The 24,067-nt window shown below is 42.5% G+C and overlaps 1 protein-coding gene across 2 annotated transcripts in view; it reads right to left on the reverse strand.

Annotated features, from left to right (window-relative positions):
• The window catches only part of SPAST (spastin), a 64,129-nt gene extending 44,080 nt beyond the window's left edge, over positions 1–20,049 (reverse strand). Inside the window, exons 1-4 of one of the 2 annotated variants that reach the window (XM_083176231.1) lie at positions 19,504–20,049; positions 10,090–10,173; positions 8,658–8,741; positions 195–290 (exon numbers count right to left, since the gene is read on the reverse strand). In XM_083176231.1, coding sequence (XP_083032357.1) covers positions 195–290; positions 8,658–8,741; positions 10,090–10,173; positions 19,504–19,900 — 661 coding nt within the window. In that variant the 5' untranslated portion in view covers positions 19,901–20,049. The remainder of the gene's footprint in view (positions 1–194; positions 291–8,657; positions 8,742–10,089; positions 10,174–19,503) is intronic. The other variant, XM_083176232.1, reaches the window with a different exon arrangement.
• Positions 20,050–24,067: the final 4,018 nt, after the last annotated feature.

Consider the following 24,067-nt stretch of genomic DNA (forward strand, 5'->3'; position numbering starts at 1 on the left):
AATCCTTGAGATTATTTGGTCTCAGACATAAGGCCGCCTCATCATTATTACCACGTTCATAACTAAATTAGATGCTTGTTTAATCTTTTAAAAACAACTACAGGTTGTATTGTTACAGCTCAGATATGAATGAAAGGATATTCTACCTAAAAACATTTACAAATAAAACATGTCACTAGTAAAACTAAACCCACCTGGCTTCAGATGTCCATTGCGGCAAGGTAGGTTAGACCTGTCACTACACAACTCCATTTGCGCGTTCTGACCTTGCATATCTGCTTGCAGCTTTGCTATGCACACAGAGGAAAAGGGGAGAAAATAAAATGAACTAAAAGGAAAAAAAAAAATCCTAAGAGATGATCAAAAAACAGACAAAGTACTGCCAGACTGATTTCCATTTAAAAGAACACACAGGTTACATTATACCCCTTTCATAGCGCCGACCCAGCAATTACCCGGCATGTTTGAGTGCCGAGTCATTTTGTCAGGTGCAGTCTGACCCGAATTCACACCAGAAGCAAATTACTGGGTTAAAGCTGTGTGAAAGGGTCAACCCGGGTCATAAATTCCGGGTCGCCAACCCTGGTCAAGAGCAGGGTTGGCGACTCCTAAATTTAAGCCCCGGGTTGACAAGCTTTAACACAGTAATTTGCTTCTGGTGTGAGTGGGGTATTAAAAGAAATGGGGGCCATTTTTTGTTGGAAACTGGGACATTACATTTGAGAACATTAAAATGTAAAATAGTTGGAAGAGGCAGATTAGTTTAGTTTCTGTTTAATATACACACTTTTTGCTCCTATTCAGATAGCATAGAAAATATAAAGTATTCAGATAGGCAGTATCCTATGCAAGTTGTTCTGCATAGGATATTTTAAATGATCAAAAATGTAATTGATAGAGATATACTGTTTAAAATGATTATTGGTAGTACAGGTATATAGACCAAGGTTTACAGAGCATATATAAAAGTGTCATTTTTCAGTTTCATTTAACACCTAAATTATTGTACAAAATGCTGGACTTTTGTACATTTACTGCTTGCATGTGCTCAAAGGCATTAAGCTTTTTTATAAACTATTGAACCTGTCTCTTTTTGTAAATTTATAATCATCTAATCTGGTGATAAATAGTTGCATTTTTGTTTTTAGTGCAGAAAAAGTGATTGGACAAGCATGTATCAGTACGCCTGTTCTTCATTACAAGAGTAAATATAGTTCATATGGATGTTGTCCATACATTTATATTGAAAAGCAGGCAAAATGCTAAATAGGGGTCAAATACTTATGAACTAAAATATTGGTAGCTATTCAAAGAATGGATTTCAAAGCCGGATCATGTGCAAAGCAAAAATGGATTAACCACATGCTTAAGAAAGCAAAATTGAATTCTGAATAATTCTATATGCAATATATCTGCACAGGTAAACGGATAGATTTAGATAGTATTGTACTGAAAAATGATTTTGCAGCTGGTTGTGGTCTGTGTGCCAACATTAGTGTTTCAGGAGTACACCCTTTATTACCTCGGTAGGTTTGTCTGTTTTTTGGGAAAAATCAGAGACATATGACAGATCATACAAGGACTATGCTCAAAGACTATGGAGGTGAGATGGCAAGACATTACAATAAAAATCAAAAAACAATGACTAGTAAAATTTGTCATATTGTATTACTAGATCTCCTTTATGTTTATTTTATTCCCTAAATCGGCAATAGAAAAACACAAATATAAAAAAAAACAGACAAGTGTAATTTTTAATGTACTATAGTTCGGCATTTTAGCACTGACCATTTGCATAGCATGAAATATATTATTTAGTGTGTTACGTTTAAATATATAACATTTAATAAAACCTTCTACAAACATGCAACATAAGAAAATGTATCTTAAAATAAAAATATAGCACATGCAAAAGCGCACACAATCATGTTAGTAACACAAGGGAGCAAGGCTTGCATATAATCCATCATACTACAAGATGCAGAATAAGTTCAAGAGTCCATGTTTAGAGTTAATGCAATTTGTGTCTTTTTATCGATTAAATTGGCCAAGTTAAGACAAATCTGGCACCCCATATTCTACGGCAAAATTTTTTTTATATTTATCCGACAGTGACCTAGTGACAGCAGCAGCAGTGAGTGTTTTCACGTCACCCAGAATGTTGTCATCCTGCCAAAAACCTCATCTGGGCACCCAAGAGAGCTGAGTGATGTGCTTTACCAATCGGAAAGGTTTAGTTAATTCAGTTTTGATATCTACTGCTGATGCTTTAAATACTATATCAGGGACAAGTAAGTGTTCCCAAAGTAGCAATGCAGTTCAATAACCAGAAAAAAGGCCAGTTTGACTCCTGTTGACAGGGATATTTAAATTGGCAATTAGACAATTAGGTTGTCTCACCGACAAGATACTGCACCCAGTAAGTTATTTCAATTAAGTATCATGATACAAGTGAATTACGTTTTTTGTCAAGATCGTATCTGAATACCAGTAAGCCAAATCAGGACCATCAGTTTATCAGCAGACAAGCAGATGGTTTTCTTTCTGTGCAGATCAAATATATCTGCTAGACATATGATCTAATCATCTAATGTTTCAGGAGAATATTGGCAATAGCTACAGATGTATAAAGGCTTGTTCTTTATATATGAAATGTTAAATCCATACATTTAAATATTGTGTTCCAGACACTGGATAGACAGTGTCTACTAAGACAGTCAACAGGTGCAAATGGTTATTAAGATGTAGGTTTTTTGTTTTTTTACTTTGCTTAATTTACTATCCATAAGAACCTTTTGCGAGTGCAGCGGAGCAAGCCACCTTGCCTAAAGTATGACATCATGGAACACTAATTGGGATAACAATGAAGCATACAAAATTACACTCCAAAAACTTAAAAAAATAAATAAAAATTGGGTCGACCATTTGCATGTCAACCTCCAATTCTTTTTTCATTAGTGGATGTGGTGATGAAATGACTTCACCTTTGTTTTTCACCTGCTTGACATGCTTGCAGCATGAAAATGAGCCAATACCTTGGTCTTTTGCCGAGTCTACCCAGGACATGGCTCAGTGTAAAAGGGTACTTGACAAATAACTCTGGTCGCGTGACCACGGAATCCGGCCCTGGAAGCTACCTGGGTCAAACCAGAGTAAGGGTGTAGTTTAAACAGTGCAACACAGGTTATCCGACCCCGGTTATCCTTTAAAAAAAAAGCCAACTGGCTGTGTATGCAGTGGTCCGCCTCATGAGAGTGTTTGAGTGGCCTGCAGGGCAGACTGTGGATCGGTATAAAAATGGGATGGCCAGAGATTAACCTGGGATCAAGGTGCAGAGTAAATCTGGTCAAACCTGGGTTTTCAGTGGAAAACCAGTATAAATGTTAGCAGAAGTCTAAGCATATATACTCAGACAGACTTGCTCTGATACTCCAAACCAGGAGGGTATTATGTTTGCACCCTACTTGAGTTACACACAATATTTAAAAACTTGTTCAAAGAACATAAACCATGGCTGGGTCATATTGGCAGTTATAATCAATACCTTTTCAGGACTTTTCCCAAAACCTATAAAGTAAGGATCTCCTTGCAATTTCTAGTGGATCAATACATTTTGGGAAAGATGCAGTAGCCGGATATTTCTCTATAGGAGTATATTTGTATTTTTATAAATTTAGTTGTCTAAACTGCATTCTGGAATGTGGAACAATATTTAATTGTCTGTGTCCACAATCTGTGGCATCTACCCCATTGGCCATATTGCTATGGTCATCATAACTAACCAGGGAGAAAAAAAATATTGCACATTCTCTTAAAGTGAAGGACAGGTGCAAGTCACTAAAATAATCTCAAATGCCCCTTCTCCCCACTGCACACATTGTTCTATTGTTCTAAGTTCCACGCAACACTTGAAAACAGATTTTTCTTGTAAAGGAGGTCTAGGTTTCCTTAATGCTTTAAAATCTGATAAAGAGAAAATAAAGAGTGCAAATATTCCTGCATTCTATAGAGCTGTGGCAAGAACAGAACTTGTACACGGACAACTACAACACTTTTTATCAACAATTCTAGACTATGCCCATTCCCGAAACAGGATTTTGGTTGTAGAGAAACCAGATGCTTGGAGACTCCATATGGAATGCAATGTCGCTAACTTAGCTTTGTAGAGGATTTTAGGACCAGCCATCATTAGCAATAATTCCAAAAAGGAATCATGTGAAATGGATACAGAATACCATGGTGGTCAGGAAGTCATGCAGTACTATGGACCAAAGCATCACAGTAGCCCGATCTTGTGTTCTAAACCCAGCACAGATTAGAGCAAAAGCAAAGACAAAATAAAAACAAGAAAGTACAAGCGTGTTAAATATTTTGTAATAAGCAGCAAGGAGCCAAAGAGAATGGACAATGCACTTGAATAACAAAGTGGAATGGCAACAGCATATAATGTTTTATAAAGCATATTTGAAATCTATAGCTTCAAATTTAGATTTGAAAAGTAATTTTTAATCCAATTTATGGTTGAGAACATTCAGTGGGTGTGCACATTGTGGGTCATAACGGGCGGGAAAACCCTGTTTGATTTTGCTTTCAACTCTACTGGGTGTGCTCAAAAATGAGAGAGGTGTCCCCCTTAGTGTAGACAACACCTCTAAAATAACAAGTTAATTGTTTGCATTATCACTCGGTGGACAAATTTAAAAACACAAAGAAAAAGGTTCAAACATGTGACTATAGTTATAACTCCTTCAGAATCTATTGGGACACTGAAAGACAGGATCTTGAGCTGGTTCAATGCAGGATAAATACAGAGGGACCAGATAAACCCAATCCCCACCCACTGCAGTACTCTGGGACACAGACAACACCATCAACAAGCCTGAATAAAATATCTGCAACATTGTATATACATACATACATATATACATATATATATATATATATATACATATATACACACACACACACACACACACACACACACACACACACACACATACATACACACACGTGTGTCCATTTCGATGTGATGATAAATTTTATTGAGTGCATTTTATATATCATTTAGTATGTATATAGATAGGAGTTTAAATAAACCATTGTATGTTTTTTTTTTTATTATATTCAATTGATCCAACTTTTACATATCACTACACCGATTCCTTCTTTTTACTTAACAGTAAACTACACAGTTAAACAAGTTACTTATTTTCTAGACAGAATACGTGTACTTGTAGCTTATAAACAACACAGAGGAAATTCGGTTCATACGTCACAGATACACAAAAAGCAACATAACAGGTCTTTTTTTTTTTTATACATTCTTTTTTGTGATTTACCGTCATATTAATACATTCATTGTTTGCAATTGTTTCACTTATATATTTTTTTAATTACTTAATTTGGAGTCAAGGTTATAAATTTAAACTGTGCTTGGTACAGATTTGCACCTCATCCTGTTAGATCCATAAATGAACACGGATTTAAGAGATCAGGATAATTTCTGCAACCGTTAGTAAAACTACAATGTGTCCATGTATGTATCAAAATGTGGAATGTTAACAGGGTGCCTTAAGTAATACATGCAGCCACAGTAAAAGGAATTGGTCATTAGCAATAGAAGAATGATTTTTTACTGAATTTGTCTTTTATAACATAGTAATATTAGTAGCCTGCTAGAGTTATATTCATGATTAATGTAAATAGGCTAAGAGGAAGAAAAAAAAACTTGTGACCAATTCCGTTTACAGCAATGTGTTATTTAGAAGCAAAAGCAAAGCATTCATACAGTATCAAAGCTGCGAATCAAAGATATTATATGATCATGCCAGTTACATTTGGTAAAGTACTAAGCACATGCCTCAAGCAACATTTCAGTTCAATTGTATGTGCTTTATAGATCTGATATTTTTGTTTTTATGCTCGCGAAATGCTTAGATATTTGAAATTATAAAGGAAGTCTTTCATGTTTAATCAATTTTATGTCCCATGCCATAGAATTATCAGACTATGAGCTGTAAATTTGGGCAGTCACAAAATAAAATAAATTTAGGACTGAACAGGCGCCAGAACTCAAATAAGTAGGCCTCAAGCCTCAAGCCCCAAGCGATATGCTCTATTAGCAATATCTGCAGTGTTTTCCTCTGAACAGTCAAAAGGGTTTTGGGTGTTTTTGAGTGTTTAACTTTTTTTGTCCCGAATGTCAACATGGACACGGTCTAAGTGTACTGCATCCCCACGCAGAGCTTTCTACGCTCGCCATGCTTTGGGTACTGTGCCTCTGAGGCACTCGGCACAATATCTTAATCTCCCACCACGCCATAGTGGATGGTAGGGAGTGAAATACCGACTGTCAGCTCAAACAAAAACGCGATAAACTCATGTCGACCTTGCCATTGATGACCTTATGCTTGTGTCGACCTTCTAACCCTTGACCTAAGCCCTGTCAACCTTCAGTGGTCGACTCAAGGCATGTCGACCAAAATAGTGACTGCATTCACTGAAAGTGATATCGTTCAGTGATGTCACCAGCATCGGCTGAACATGCCGGTCATTGGCTGTATGGTCATGAACGATGTGTGGGAGAGCGCATCGTTAACGATATGGAGTGTACACACTAGACTTTTTTGTAAAAAGGTATCGCCCAGAAGGGCCCTTCTGATACCCCTTTCAGGCATACGCGAAAATCCCGGGTTTTTTCACATGAACGCGCCCAAACCCGGGACTAGCGTATGTCTGAAAGGGTATACCCGGGATTTCACTCCCGGATACTGAGCACCTGCAATTGACCAGGGTTTTTCCCGGTATTTAACTCCTGGGTATAATACCCGGTTTATGTCTGAATGGGTTTACCCGGGTTTTTAAGTTTTAAACATGTGATGTTGCTTTTTTTTGCTGCCGGGCGTGTCCCATTTTAATGATGAAACACTGAAATGCTTGAAAGCCTGGCTTATGTGTGAAAGGGGTATACCCGGGTTTTTCCCGGATTTGAGGTGTAGTGTGAAAGGGGGTCTGTTACTAAAATCCCAGGAGTAAACTGGGTTGAAAATCCCAGGTAAACCTGGACAAAATCCCAGGTAGTATGTCTAAAAGGGGTATGAGTGATATATGCTAAATTCTTCAAAGTTGCTCAAAATACATCTGTATCATTATGCCTGCTGAAAGGATTATTTGTATAGGGAGGACGATGTGAATTGTAAATACACTGATGATTGACAATTAAAAAGGCATGGTTACCTACTAGTTACTGTACACTGACCATACATAAGTAAGGCCTGTTCATTATTAGGAGCGGATATAAGCAATGCTATATCATTTTTTAAAGCTTTTCTACACAGACACATACAAACTATGCGAGAAGATCTTCTGTACACATATGATTGGCTATTTTAATGCATTTCATTCATGTAAAAACTGAAGGAATGCCAATACATGTGTATTTATGTATGACTTTGACATGTATTTACAATATGTTCAAAGTATGCTTGCTTAAACAAGCGCCTACAGAACAGGAGGCCAACTTGTTCAAGCAAGAGCACGTCACAGCATTTACAATGCATTCTTATTAATAGGATGGCACATTTTTCCTTGCACGGTCACCCGTCAGAAGCACGGCAATAGAGCAAGAAGTAGTACAAATAATGTAATGTAAATGATAAATAGAAAGTGTTTGAGCCATTCGTTGCAATTATTGTTTTAGTGTTTGGCAGTTCTTACAGTGCATTAGTGCTCTTCTACATCCAGCAGGATAACCGGGTTCTAGTTGGACAATACATAATGGAGCTTTTTCTCTCCTATACATAGCTATACATTCTGTCCATCATCAGTTACATTATTATCCACTACTGACACTCAGTATGGGGAACATGGTCAGCACACAGCCAATAGCATAAGTGAGATTTTAATATTATAGCCCACCTTATTGTATTACGTGGGTACATCCCATCGTGAGGGCTGCCATGGTGGATCAAAGCAAGGAAACAACAGATTATATGCACCAGTAATATGTTTTATTTGATAAAATACTCCATGGTTACCCGCCCATACTGTGTCATGTGTTTTATATTTGAACTTTTTTAGAAAACTTCGGGGAAGCCAGTTGAAGACACTAGGGCAGACATGTCCAAACTGTGGCCCTCCAGCCATTGTGAAACCACACATCCCAACATGCCTTGAAACAGTTTTAGCATTCCCTAATAGCAAAATTGTGGCAAGGCATGATGGGACTTGCAGTTTCACAAAAGCTGGAGAGTTAGGACATAGTTTGGACATGTCTGCACTAGAGGCACTTCATTGTATACACATTTTAGCCACCTAGAAATAACAAATACATTGTGAAGGCTGCCATGAAAACTTTTAGAGAATTGTTAAATTGGATCAATGAGCATAATCTGTGGTTTTCATATACTATCCATTTAAATGTATTCAACTTTTGTAAAAAGGAAACAAATGCTAGTGAGTACAAAGCCTACAACACCTGAAGTGGGTGCAGGCTCCACAAAGTGGTTTTATTACTATTAGCTGCCCCTTCTGGAATGATAAATCTTATTTAGTAGGCAGATGTCATGAGTTAGTGATCTGAAATGTCTTATTTGCCACAAACATTTAAAAAATTATTTTGGCTCAGTCTATCCATAACACATAAGTGCAAACAGTACCTAGTAACTGTAATCGATCCTTTGCCATCAGCAAATTTGTTGCCATTTTTGTTTGTAGGCGTCGTGCTCGGTCATATTGTTCACCTGCAAACAGAGACTCCGTCAGTAGAGTACTAAAGTTAACAAAGACAGGAAGGAGGCGCAGAGTACAGTTCATGCACAAATAAGCCTTGTTTAAATCTCCCAGAGGGAGGTACTTGGGAGAAATAAAATTGTGCAAGATAAAGAACCAACCATCCGCTCTTTAAACACAGCCTGTAAGGCATAAGCTTGTTGCCTAGTACTTTATCTCCAGACTTTGATAAATATTTTTAAAATGACAATTAAAGGGTCACAATGCTGATAGTTGTATTTTTCATTCAAAAGTCTTTAAGCTCGAACTACAGACCAAGTGATATGTGACATGCAGCCACCCAAGCAGAAGTGTTTGTTAATTACAATCTAGTAACATTTAGAAAACAAGTGAAACTTGTTGTGCCAATTCTACTTTCTTAAGTTTCATTACTTCGCCACCTACTTTTATTACAAATAACCCCTCATATTTTAAAACATATATAAAAAATAAATAAAAAAAGTAGTGGCTAAGTGGGTAGTACCAGAAGTACAAATACACAAATTCAATCAAATGGTGTACCATCACTAATACAGGACCTGTAAATACCCTGACAAGTATGGCAATCCCTTATTTGCATTTGAACCTGAAACATAAAAGCAGATTGCGCAATATATGACAGGTGACTATTGTCGTGCTATCCAATTAGAGACATTTTTCAAGCAATAACCTATGAAATCAGGGATAACTTCCCAGACCCAGGTGTTAATTCAGATATGTGGGTTGCCTATCAGAAAATTGGCCTCAGGTGCATCATGCACCCAAAGCATAAATCAAAGTTAAATTCCATACACACTTAACGAGTCCGCACCGATGAAGATATTGGTGGCAGCAGGGACCTGGCATCGGCAAGTGCATACTCACTTGCCGATGATGTTAGGTAGCGATGGCGGGGAATATCGTCATACTGTAGAAGCAGCTTGACCGTCATTAACAAGGACAAAATCGTTCAGACTAGGGTTGTTAATGACGAGCAGGAGTGCACATCGTTAACAACATGGTGTGTACACATGAGATACTGTTAACAATAACGCACAGAATACCCTTACTAACCAATTTTGCCTAATGTGTATGGGATTTTAATTGGATAGCCACAGGGGAAGTAAGTAAAAGGTAAAGAAAGTAACAGGAAAATGCTGACCACATTACAAGGGGTATTTAAAAAAATTCACCCGGATTAATTAGCCCAACGAATTCTGCACTTTTTACGGCAGAGCGATATAACACAAAAGTGTTTGTTATCCCATCAGGGTAATTTATACCCTTCACCCAAAATTTAATTTCTTGCTAAATCCTCTGGCAATGTAATTGTAATTTTACCTTGTCCTACCACTGGCACTGCAATTCCTTTCTCCAGCTCCTGAATACCTTTCTTGTAACATTCCACAGCTTGATCCTTGTGATCTACAAGTAAAAAAATACAAAATAAAATCTCAATAGGTATTTCCAATACATTAACAGTAAATACAGAGTACCATCTGCCTGGCCTATTGGTCAATTAATTCCTCACACATGGCTCTCTCCTGTAATTAAAACTCATCATCTTTCAGAAATGGGTTCAGGGGTTTTGGTCAGAACATTTGTGACAAGCAGCAAGAAGAGAGTAACCAGTGTGGTCGCTGCCATCGTCCACCTGCCACCAGTTGTCAGCATGTAGCAGCAGGCTAGGGTTATTAGTTTTTGCTGTTACTAGAGATGGGCAATGCACCAGGCATCAGCACCCAGTAGCAGCGGTTGTGTTCCACCAACAGTACAGAACACGGTGTGTGCAGGTACCGGCATAAGGCATGATTATCATGGGTGCCATAATGGGGTGCACAAAGATTGCGGGCATTGGCGTGGGGGTGATCACAATAGCCACTGGTGCCAGATGGTTGTATAGAAGGATATCTCAATACATTTTTGGTGGCACCAAGGCTTATTATATAGACCTTTGTTTGAGAACCACTGCTTTTTATGTGGTAGAAATACGCAATAGAAGCAGTTTCAACTGATTAAAAATAATTACTAATGTATTATATTGATCAATAATCAAGACATCTGACCGTCACAAGTTTTACACCAATGGATTCTGTTGTACTTACCAAAGAATTTTAAACATAGTGCCATTAGTATTTAGCATTAACAATTTAGCTGGGCTGTTCTCACATCAGTTATATTTTATTTAGCATGTTGGTATAGATGCAAGATATTCATTACATAGGTACAATGTGTTTATTTAGAATCTGAAACACTTACTACAATTACAACAGGGAATTAAAATACATTTATTGCAGGAAAAAAACAAAAACAGAAGAATATCATTACGGTTGGGATCCTCACATATAGGTAAATTTAGCTTTGTACATTTGGGCTAGGTGTGTGTTTAAGGAATCTATATTAGTATACTATGCAGGTGTCATGGGTGGGAACACAACTGGGAAGGGCACAATTAAATATAATAATCCTAGATGCAGACGGGTACGATTTTATATTTTATTGTACATAGTAAAAGATAAAGAATGAACACCAAGGGCTTTTCATCTTTAACTGACTTTTATGAAATAGAAGCTCACTTCACGGGATTTTTATGAGGCCCCTAACAGCCTCCATACTGCTACCAGCAAATGCAGACATACATTCAGCTACTGCAAAAGACCGTAGGAATATTCAGAGCATCAATAGATTGGGCAAGAGTGTCCATCCAATCAGAACTATGGGGCTTGTCCTTGTGTGGGTGCCGGACGGCTCCCCGACAGTCGGGATTCCGACAGTCATTACTCGGACGTCGGAATCCCGACTGCTCCCTCGTGGGGGTCCACGACCCCCATAGAGGGAGAATAAAATAGGTGGCGAGCGCAGCATGCCACTGTGCCCGCAGCGTGGCGAGTGCAGTGTGGCAAGCGCAGCTAGCCCGCAAGGGGCTTCATTGCGCTCTCCCCGCTGTGCAGTGGGGATTCCGAAGTCGGAGAAATGACTGTCGAAATCCCGACTGTCGGTGTGTCATACCACACCCCCTTGTGTTTCCCTCCTATATCCCTATAGATTGTAAGCTTGCAGCAGGGCCCTCCTACCTCCAAGTCTGTCTGTTGTTACCCAGTTTGTTTTATCACGGTCTACTATTGTAAAGCGCAACGGAATCTGCTGCGCTATATAAGAAACTGTAAATAAATAAATACATAACTACTACTTACCTTAAAACTACCATAATTGGTTTGATGCTCTCTTAAGACGCTCCACCCTTATTTGCTATAGAAATGGTAAGTGACTTTGTGCACCGACACCTTCCCAGATGACAAGAAGCATGCAGAAACATCCAATTAATGAGACTGAAGCGACTCTCTTCACTCTAGCAACTGTCACGCATTGGGAGATGCTGGTTGGTGATAGTCCGCCGAATAACGTGCTGGGCAAGCAGCATCTCCCAATGCGTGACAGTTGCTAGAGTGAAGAGAGTAACCGCTTCAGTCTCATTAATTGGATGTTTTTGCATGCTTCTTGTCATCTGGCTGTTCAGAAAATACAATTCCTTAGCACAGATCAAGAAACCAGCATACTGAAAGGTCCCCATCTTTTATATTAATGGAGAACCTCTTTTGAGGCAAGAGATATGCGATAAGGGAAGTAATATTTTTATATTTACAGCCATTTATTCTCACTTTATATAATACGGTCACTTATTCACTGGGAAGGTGTCAGCGCACAAAGTCACTTACCATTTCTATAGCAATTATGTTCAGTTACTAGGGGAGTAACTACAAGTGACCAGTGCTGCAGGTACCTAATTCAGCGCCACAGAGTATAGACTCAAAATAGCAACATATAAGAGCGCCACCCTTATGTTTCCACAAGTTATGGTATAAATGGTAGACAATGTCTTGGTCAACAGTCACTAGGTAGACACCTCAGAATGGTTGACATACCCTAGGTCGACATTGATAGAAGGTCAACACAAGTTTAAGGTGGACATGGACTATGTGAATAAGGTCGAGATAAGTTTTTAACTTTTTTTGGTGTCTATGTCGACATGGACACCATATAAGTGTACCGCTGCACTCGCCATGCTTCCGCCACGGTGCCTCGCTGCGCCCCGGAAACTATTATATTCTCCCTCTATGCCCACTTGGATAGTAATGTATGCAAATCCACCTTTAAAAAAACACCTCATGTTGACTATGTCCATTTTGACCTTAAGCTTGTGTTGACCTAGGGTATATGTCTACCATTAGTGGTCGACCTAAACGTTGCTGACCCATGGACCGCATACGGTTTCAGCAAACTATCCCACACGGACTTCGTATCTCTGATTAGGGGAATTTAGGGGACAGTGGGCCACAGATGCAGGTCATTTATACCCCTTTCACATTGCACTTAATTACCTGGTTTGACCCGGTAATAGGTGAGATGTGAAAGGGGTTACCGGGTCCCGCAAACCGGTAGCAACACAAACCAGTAAAAAAGAAGGGTTCTTACCAGTTCATTGTCATGTTGCTTTGTGGTGTGAACGGGATCATCAGGTCGAGTGGCCCTTTCCCGTTCACACAAATGGAGGAGGCAGTGCATGGAGCAGTGCCAGCTCTAAGCGCTTCCTCCTTCCCAGCCCCCGGATGACATCGGCGAACTGGTAATATTACCGGTTCGCTGAGGGGGTCTGAACAGACCAAAATGCAGGGTCGCACCGGGACTGAACCGTTTCAATGTCCCGATGCGAATCTGCATTTTGCAGTCTGAAAGGGGTATCAGTTTACCGGTTTATTCAAACAATGTCATATACTGATCCTAGGTACCTGCACTGTATAAGGCAATATAAAATAAGGAGCCATGAGATTTCCCTTTTGGATCATAGACCGAAGGACGCAACAATGCATTATGCTTTACAAAATACACTAGTACGGTTTCAAACAATCATATTGTAACGGGCTGCACTCACTAGGTCTAGAAGCATTAGGACGACACATGAAATAGGTTGACATGCATTAGATGGATATATAGATAGACAAAGACCTTCCAACACTTCTCCAGTGATGTACTATAGTCGGTCTTGGCAACGGTTCATCAATGAAACAAATCAATGACCTTATGGACATTTGCTGTGTGAATGAACTGCACAAGTTTAGGGGGCGGGGGAATAATAATGAAAAAATAGTGGAGTTCCCTCTTTGGAACATTAGTTTGCAGGGTAACATTAGTATCAGTCTAATGAATATTTTGGAGAATAGGCACCCCCCATGATGGCTAACTATATGCGAGTACAAGCATTAAATCTATAGACTGTACTTCAATTTCTGTTGTTATATAATAGATGAAATGATAAACACAAATCACACTATTAGCATTTTAAAGCCAGTGGACAAGTGAGGGTGTTCCCATAAACGAGAGGCTTGCAGCAGGGTGTGGTGGTGATCCAAGAGTGAACACACACACACACACGCACACACATTAGCCTGAACTGGGCTTCAAATTTATGGAGCTTTGTCAGTGAGCTCCTTATAACCCGGCTGTGAGAACCGCACATCACCCATTCCCATTTCTTTTCAAAGCTACACTGTTTGATAGGACACAATAACTAAATAAATGGATATAGTACAAGATGTTGTTTATGAAAGTGTCCATTGTAACATAATATTGTGGCACTACAACATATACACTTTATAAGCTACATCACTGGGTCAGGCTCCCAGGGATCAAACAAGAAGACCGTATTGTATAGCATCATTGTCTGAATTTTTCTGTCAAATGCACTTAACGTTTCTACAAGCCTTGTTTTATAATATATATCCATATACTTGTATATAGGCATGTCTGTAAAAGATACAAATTATCTACTATTGTTTGGCATTAAGATTCCCACTTGACATATACTTTCAGAAATGACCGATAAATACAATTTACAACCATAAGAAAACAGGGGACACAATGTAAATCTCGACGGGGAAAATGGAAAACCTTCAGAGAATAAAGGCACTCGAATTGTATTAAGTCTGAAAATGATAACACTTATTTTCATAGACTAATCCTAGAGGAATTTTATGCAGAGCCTGGACGTGACTGTTTTTTGTCTCATTACTTATTTAAAATAAAATATGACTAATGTTTTTCGCTTGGATGGGCTTCAGTGGTCTGGTGTTTTACCCTTAACGCATTAGTAAAAAGCTACTATCAGATCCGTTTGTGGCATTGACTGTCTCTTGCAATTTTCTATGTACAACAAAGGACTGGAAAATGCAGCAGCATCCTAACACAGCACCAACAGACAGCAGGGTACCGAGGACACAGTCTATACTCCGTACAATGACATAATTGCCTTTGACAGCGCTTCAATCTGTGCTTGGTTTAATGATTCTTTAATCCTATAAAATCTATAAACTAAGGGCAAATCTGGCAATGGACACCATTAACAAAAATGTAAATTATAACAAGGAGGCACCACATTAGTCAGTTGCAATTACAGTTGTATATGGTTAAACTCTAACCTCTCTGATTCTGCAGTGATATGGGGGAAGGGGGCATTATTCTGGTATGTGTACATCTATAAAAGAAAACACCAATTCAGTATTTACCCAAATAAGCTGTGTTTTCCCCTCAATACCTAATACAACACAGTGGCCACATTCTTGCTTTTACACAACTCTTTGCAACATTTATCACACTTAACATTGTGTAGTCCCTTGCATGCTGCTGTAGAACAACCTTTTGTGTATAACTGTAACTTTTGAGAATACTATAACAATTCATGTTCTGGCAATAAATACTGTGCTTAAATGACATAAGACTATGATTCTTTTTCCAGGTATGGATCATTGGATAGACAGCAACTAGGTCGACATGCATTATAGTTGACATGACAGAATGTCGACATGTAATTAGGTCGACACCAGCATTATGTCGACAGTCAAAATGTTGTCCTGAATTTCAACACAGCCGACACTGAAATGTAGCGCCGCGTCCCCTAGCATGGCTACGCTCGTCACACTATTTTATTCTCCCACCACACCCTAGTGCAGGGCTGGGCAACACCGACCCTCCAGATGTTAATGAACTACACATCCCAGGATGCTTTGCATTAGTTTTGCTATGTGGCCATGCTGAAACTGATGCAAGGCTTGCTGGGATGTGTAGTTCATCAACATCTGGAGGGCAGGTGTTGCCCAGCCCTGCCCTAGTGGATGGTAGGGGATGCAGTCAATCTGCCGGCGGTCGGAATCCCGACACTGGAATCCCGAAGAATGAGGGAGAATAAAATAGCGTGCCGAGAGTAGCGAGGCACCGGGCCCGCTGCGTGGCGAGCACAGCGAGCCCGCAAGGGGGGCGCTCCACGTCCCCCCCATGCCGGGATTCTGACCGCCGGCATTACATATCGGATCCGGCATTACATATCGGATCCGATGGTAGGGCAAGAAGTACGGCCTGTCGACACATGTTGGATCAAAAGTGAAAAACCCCATGTTGACCTTCCACATTTTGACAGATTGCACAAACAAGTTATTCTAGCTGACATTTTATAGAGGTGCAAACATAAGCAATGTTTCATACTAGTATTATACACAAACAAGGAAACAAACTTGAGTTATTCATCCCATTTGTCAGCAGGCAACATAACAAACTTTCAAAAACACACACACAGTGCTTTCCATTGAATAAGTATACTTTCTTTCATTACACTGCAACACTGCTGTCATGATTCTGCACAAAACACACTGCAAACACAATTGCAGCTTTATCTAAAACAGATTATATGAAATTGTTTAAGACAACCTTTGATCTTCAGAAAGGCATAACAATCTTGTAGTTTGCACTTATTAAAATATAACAAATATTAAGTGGAATAGTAATTATGTAGCAATGGTTTACCCAATTAAGGGGGGTATGCAATCCCTGCCGCTATTTCCGACAGAGGAAATAGTCACAGGCACCTATTCAATGCTGTCTTGTCCGACAGTATTGAAGAGGCAGATAGTCAGAAGGGCCCGACTTTGAAAGCTGTCTAGCCCGTTTTGTCGATTATGGCCGTGAATTGACGCGACCACGACCGAATCCCGACAATCATTGGCCGTGTATGTGGACATGCCCCCTTTTTGCAGATCGCCAAGTGGGACATTGAATCCCACCTGGCGATATGCTGTTAAACAAAACAAAACCGGGCCAGGGACACGGCTGTCTGCACGGATCGACATTCGTGACCCGGGATTGCAAAAAATGGCATGAAAATTTTATTTTGAAAAAAATCAGCTAAAATTGGTGAACCAGCTCAGTGACTCATGTAGGCTTTTATGTAATGCTGTCCATCATTTCAAAGACCTCAAGTGGGCAAATAATTAAACCATTGGGCAAGTGAAAATTTGGTCTAATAATAAAATTAATTCCTTTGTAAACAGCACTGTGTACCAGATTTAGTAAACCAAATAACTGTGTTTGGATCACACCATGTTGCAATGCAAGGGGAGCAAACACATTTATACTGTTTTCTATGCAGGGTAAATACTGTCTGCTTCTGAATGTGGCCCACAAATGTTTGACAGCATTTAGATTTCAGTGTGAACACAACCCACCCAAATCTATCTCTCTGAGGGGGGATTTTACTAAGATGGGAATGCTATTTCACATGGGATGTTGCTATGTCCAAGCAATCAGAATCTACTTATTTAGCGGGTTCTAGAAGATAATATCTGATTGGTTGCCCATAACGACATACCATGTGAAATAGAACTTCCCTCTTAGTAAATTCCCCCCTCTGCATGTTAGCTCTGCCCCACTTGCAGAGCAGAATGGCTTTGCCCAGTTGCTTGCAAGTTTGAATCAGGCCAAATATAGAAGAGGCCTGACTGCCCTCATTACAGCAGCAGTATCTTGAGCAAAACTTGAAACTTGTTTGTTCCCAAATAGGTGTAGAGAAGTTTGGAAGATCCACAGTTGTACTCACATTGTGATCTTATGTACACAACATTGAGTGAGATCATGTTCATTCAAATGCAAAATAGGATGCAAGTGAAAAAGAACCTCTTCTGTGGAATATCTTCTGCATGTAGCATATGGGACGTTGCAAGTAGAGATTTGCGGCGGCCACTTTTTCGGGTTTTGGTTTTGGATCAGGATCTCCCTTCGTGTTTTGGATCTGGATTGGTTTTGGCAAAACCACCCTTGTGGGTTTTGGATCTGGATTTTTATGAAAAAATGCTAAAAATGGCTAAAATAACAGAATTTGGGCCTGTTTTTGCCCCTAAAGTATTATTAACCTCAATAACATTAGTTTTCCACTCATTTCTAGTAAATTTTGATCACTTCACAGCTTACAAAATTGTTTTCATTTACTGTAGTTGGGCCAAAAGGGTATACCGAGGTAGCTGGATGACTAAGCTAAGCGATAGCAGTGGGTATCACATACATGTGGACCTTACACTTCCAACCTGGCACATATTGGAAGCAGAGCGGCACTGCAGGGGCAGACAGGGTGGCAGTTTAATAAACTATCCCAAAAAAAGATAAATGCTCCAAAGAGCAAAAAATACAAAGAGGTATCAGCCTTGTCATGACTGGTGGTAGCAGCTTCAGCACTTCTATCAGGTTGCTGATCTCCCACTATTTCCTCCTCCATCATCCTCCTAAAATGTGTTTTTATTTTATTTATTTTTCTTACGTCACACTGGACACAGCCCCTTGGACACAGCCCCTGGACAATGGACACAGCCTCTGGACACAGGCCCTGTCACACTGGACACAGGCCCTGTCACACTGGACACAGGCCCTGTACAGCCCCTTGTACACTGGCCACTGCAGCCCCTGTACACTGGACTTGTGTACAGCAGCTCCTGCAGACCCTATCTGATCCCTGCTGCAATCCCTCCTGTCCCGCATAGGTTCCTATGGGGGTTGCGATGCTGCCCGATGTATCAACATTAGGCAGCATCGCAGTGGGTAGCCCCATGTAGTCTATGGGCTACAGACCACACTGCCATTGGGGCAGTGTAGTCAGCAGGGGGTCAGTGCTAACCACACATGCGCAGACCACCAGCACTCGGCGAAGCAGAACGCAGTCCCTGCCTCTGCAATGATATATTAAACCAAAAGGATGACATATTGCAATATGATCCTGGATGGTAAATGCCACCCAGATGGCAGTGCATATGTGATCCAAAGATAAATGGGCCCCATACACACATGATATACTTCCAGCTCTGGATCAGGCCTTAAGTGTGAATTAACACTGTTACTTAATTACTATGCGATATGAAGATCACTTTTAATACTCGGCACAAAAGAAGTAAGGGGAAGATAATTCAAAGAAAAGTTATTTTTCTTCTTAGATCCTGAAGCAAAATCTCTGGTGTACACAACCTAGAAGTTAAACAAACCACTTAGGCGATGTCAGTGGAGGCATGTCATGTGATGCTGGGTGATACCTCACAGAACTAATAGATGCTGACTGTCATCTGAATCAGCACAAACAGCCAGCCTGCATGGCCCTGATAAGCAGCCAGGAGAGCAGCAGTATACCATCTGTACTCAGCAGCGTTGGTGATACTGTATGTGACTGGCACACTGGCGCTGCCATAGCCTGTATGGGCAGCTCACTGTAACCTGTGGGGTCAGCAGCAGCAACATTAATGGCAGGTAGACAACACCACCCACCCCATAGTGTGCACCTGTGCTACCTGCACACGGCACTGCGCGTGATAACTGTGATGCCAGCACATGTACATGACGGTGACGTCAGGCCTGTCAGTAGGCATGATATCATATGTGGCGACGTCTTCTCACCTTTCTCCTTCTCGTCAATACGCAGGGCCATGGAGATGTAGTGGAAGGCCTGCTGGTGATACGCCCGCACCACCTCCGGCTCCGGCGGCCTGTCCTGAGCCTCAGCCGCCCTGAGGCCGCCCGCTGGGCACTTCTTGTCCGTCATGACCCTGCGGGAGAGCCGCTCGCAACACCAGGCAAAGAGCAGGCCGAGCTGCAGCGCCAGGAAGCGGAGGAGGGAGAAGGCGGCGAGCAGGGGGAAGGAGAATACGTATAGGTTCCGCTTATGGAGAGAAGGCGGGGGGCTCGACGGCGCCGGGGACTCCGAACGGGGGGAGGGTGGCGGGGTCCCGGAACCGGTCTCTGAAGCTGGGGTCGCCGGTCTCTTCTTGCTGCCTCTTCCGCCCGGAGAATTCATTCACAGCGCCCGCAGCCACTTCCATAACACTGGGCACAGAGACTGCCCGATTGATCCGCCCCCGACCTACATAGCCCGCCCACTACACCCTCCACAGCGCCCTCCCTGCTCCGCCTACTACACCCGCCACAGCTGTCACCCTTCCGCCTGCTTCGCCGCAGCCACACACACACTGCTATTGGCCACGCCCTCTCAGTGGCAGAGCTGTCATCACGCCCATTCCAAATGTCACGTATGGGAACGCCCTCCTCACATGTAGTGTGTGTATGCCGAGTCTGTTCCCCCGAATCCCGCCTACTCTTTTACGTAGAAGGGAAACAAATGATTGCACTCGTTCTCATCTTCTGCTGTTCATTGTTATCGCTGCCAGTCAGTGTCAGTGCGATCCGCACACCTACCCTGGCCTCAGCACTTACTATCAGGCTGCTGCCCCATGTCGCTCTATACAGAGTCAGACGGTATATTGCTCTGTACTATCATTATATTATCCTGCTCAGGAATCCCAGATATACAGATGGAGGGGAGAAGATTGTAGATCTATAGACTATCAACCGGAACCAAGTTTTATATCCCATGTTCCAGGCCATTCATATTGTACAGAATGGGATCCGGATGCCTCACAGACAGTGGGGGTTATTCTGGTTGATTCGCAAGGCTGCAAACTCGCAGCCTTGCGAGTCCACCAAGCCCCGCCTTGCATATGGTTGTCTGGTTCCACTCATTCACGAGGGCGATTCGCACGCATGAGTTTGCAAATGGATGTTACTCAGTAACATCCATTCTCAGGGCAGGGGGAACCTCCCACATCTTTCGATGGTCGCCGACCATCGAAAGATGTGGACGGTGCACACATATAAAAGTGACTTTCCAGACGCTTACATATGCGTGCACACTGGGAAGGAAATGGGCGGGCAGCTGACATCCGGTGATGTCAGGTCCCCTCCCCCTGCACAGACATCATGGCCTCATTAGCATGAGAACGCCCAGTGTTCTCATGGGAACGCCCATGAAACACCCGGCGTTTACATATGCTAATGAGGCCGCCCAACTCCCCTCTCCATCCCTGCCCACTGTCCTGGGTGCGTGCACCCGGCGAACAGTCTGCGCCGTGGGTGTACGAACCTGGCGTATGCACATGGGCAGAAATGCGCACAGCACCACCATTGGTCCCCGTGCAAACGCATTCAATAAGGGCCAATGTCTAGGTTCGGGATTTGAGGCACCAAGCTTCGGTGCGCAGGCACCCAAAGTAGTAGTAGTAGTTTGTTTATTTATAAGGCGCCACAAAGTGTCCGCAGCGCTGTACATAGCAAACAAAAAAACAAATTACATGGTAACGTACAGGGTGTGTTGATAAAATACAGCATAAATAGGGGTAAGGCAGGTAGAACTAAAATCAGCATCAGTTCTGAAGTACAGATGGGTCTTGTCCCATCCTTGCTGGCGGGTCGCCAGAACGTACGCGCTGGCGACCCGCCAGCAGCCTCGCCAGCGAGGAGACTGAGACGCGCGTGCGTCTCACGCGCACGCGCGTCTCAGTCTCCGTCGCTAGCGCGACGGAAACCCTGTCCGTCTCCGCCTCAGGGAGACGGACAGGGTTAGGGGGGGGTGCGGGCAGGCGGCGGGGACCCCGGGTTACCGCCGGCAAGCCGGCGGGGACCCGGGGGAACGGATCGAAGCGCCGTCGGAAGGGGACGCGCGCGCCGCTCGTGCGCGCGCGTCCCCTTCTCACCATCGCCATGGCGCTGGCGGGGGATGGCGGCTGGCGACGCCAGCGCCATCCCCTGCAAAGATGGGACAAGACCCATCTGTAGGTGTCGAAATTCTCGAGGAGACTGAAGATGAAGTAGAGGAAGGGAAGAACATGGCAGGAGCGCTGGTGAGGTAAAGAGGTAGGGTGAGTACGTGAGGAAGGAGGGCTAAAGGGAAGTGGGTGGACGAATTAAAAACAATAGGATAAGTAGGAAGGGATGGGAACAGATGGAGGGGTAGGGTAGGCAGGATAGGAGGAGCAAAAGAGGTTAGGAGGAGGGATAGGCTAGTCAGAAGAAGTGGGTTTTGAGGGAGCGCTTGAAGGAGGTAAGGGAATCAGAAAGTCTGATGGGTGGCGGGAGGTTGTTCCAGCGCAGGGGGGCAGCGCGACAGAAGTCTTGGACACGGGAGTGGGAGTCGGTGATTAGGTAAGAGGTCAGGCGGCGGGCGGCGGCGGAGTGAAGAGGACGGGAGGGAGTGTGGATAGAGATCAGTGAAGAAAGGTAAGGAGCGGTGGAGGGGGAGAGAGCCGGTACTTGTGTATTATCACGGCACCCACTACTCCATTTGCGTAGAGGGCTATTCAGGGTAGTGAAATTGCATTATATCGCATTGCATGCCATATTGTATGGCATGCGATGCGATGCGATTTTCCTATGTAATGTATTCACTGCTCTGTGTCAGTGAATACATTAAAAAGATAGGCAAAGAGCATCGCATGCCATTATTATTAATGGTAAAATTACATATAATGTCCTTAATTTTGGCCCCCCCCTCACTATCCACGCCATCCCGAAGCGTGGCGAGCGCAGCGAGCCCCGCGAGGGGCGGCAGTATGCGTCCGACCGACCTTTTCATACCCCCACTATCCACGTCAGCGTGGAGTCGATGTTATATAGTGTGGCGAGCGCAGCGAGCCACCGAGCCCGAAGTGTGGCGAGCGCAGCAAGTCCTGCGAGGGGACGCGTAATACATGTAACATAATACACGTCCCCGCGCGGGGCTCGGTACGCTCGCCACGCTTCGGGCTCGCCGACGTGGATAGTGGGGGTATAAAAAGGTCGGTCGAACGAGTACCGCCGCGCCATTATAAGCGTGAAAATCGCATGCCATACCATAACGGCATGCAATACGATGCGATTTCACTACGTTTGCATACGTAGTAAAATCGGGCACCGTGATAATACACAAGTACCAGAGAGCCTCATAGGTGTTGGTGAGGAGTTTAAAGAGAACTCGAAAAGGAATGGGGAGCCAGTGAAGAGATAGACAGAGGGGGGAGGCGGCGGGAGAGGAAGATGAGCCTAGCAGCAGCATTAAAGATGGATTGGAGAGGGGCGAGGCGGGCGAGAGGTAGCCCGGAGAGAAGGATGTTGCGGTAGTCAAGGCGGGAGATGACAACAGAGTGAATGAGAATTTTGGTCGCGTCAGTGGAGATGAATGGTCTGATGCGCGAGATATTGCGGAGGTGAAAGCGGCAAGACCCAAAGACTAGGGAGAGCCATTGTTGTGGTTGCCATCAATGGTTGACATCTATGGGCAGCACGGACGGTGTAAAAGTTAGCATTAATTGAACTCATGACCTCACAGCACTAAGGTCATGAGTTCAATTCCCACCTAGCTGTGTGGAGTTTGTATATTCTCCCCGTGCTTGTGTGGGTTTCCTATGGGTACTCCGGTTTTCTCCAACAATCCAAAATATACTGGTAGGCTAATTGGCTCCCAACAATTTTAACCCTAGAGTGAATGTGTGTGTATGTACATGTGGTAGGGAATATAGATTGTAAGCTCCACTGGGGCAGGGACTGATGTGAGTGTTCAAATATTCTCTGTAAAGCGCTGCGGAATATGTGTGCGCTATATAAGAATCTGTTAATAAATAAATAATAATGCAAATTTATATTAAAGGCAGCATATCATGTATTAGATAACCATAGGTGGATTTACCAACCTTCTGGCTAGCGAAACACAATTTAAGTACTAATAATAAACAATAAACAAACATACAAATATTGATGCAATAATAAAAATGTATATGCGGTGTTGCCGGGAAGGGGAATAGTTAGGGATGGTTATCAAGTTTCTGGAATAATTTATTAAAACAATTTTTTTTTTTAAGTCATAAAAATTTAAATAAAAAAATAGAAAATAAAAATATAATGAAATACCGGGAGGCTTTTAATCGTAAAATATCCTGCATTACACCTTGAGCCGTGCAAGCTCACACTTGCAGGAGCCCCTTCCCACTCCCAAACAGTGGGTACCATTGTTGCCATAGACTGGTGACAAAATCTGAAACCACTGGATGTAATATTACTGCTTTGATCTTCAGGGCCGCCAATAGGGGGGTGCTGTGGATACAGCTGTCTCGGGCCCCGGCCTCTGGAAGGGCCTGGGCAGCTAATTTTGCCAACA

Source organism: Crinia signifera, chromosome 3, assembly GCF_055691185.1.
Source record: "Crinia signifera chromosome 3, ASM5569118v1, whole genome shotgun sequence".
NCBI lineage: Eukaryota > Metazoa > Chordata > Amphibia > Anura > Myobatrachidae > Crinia > Crinia signifera.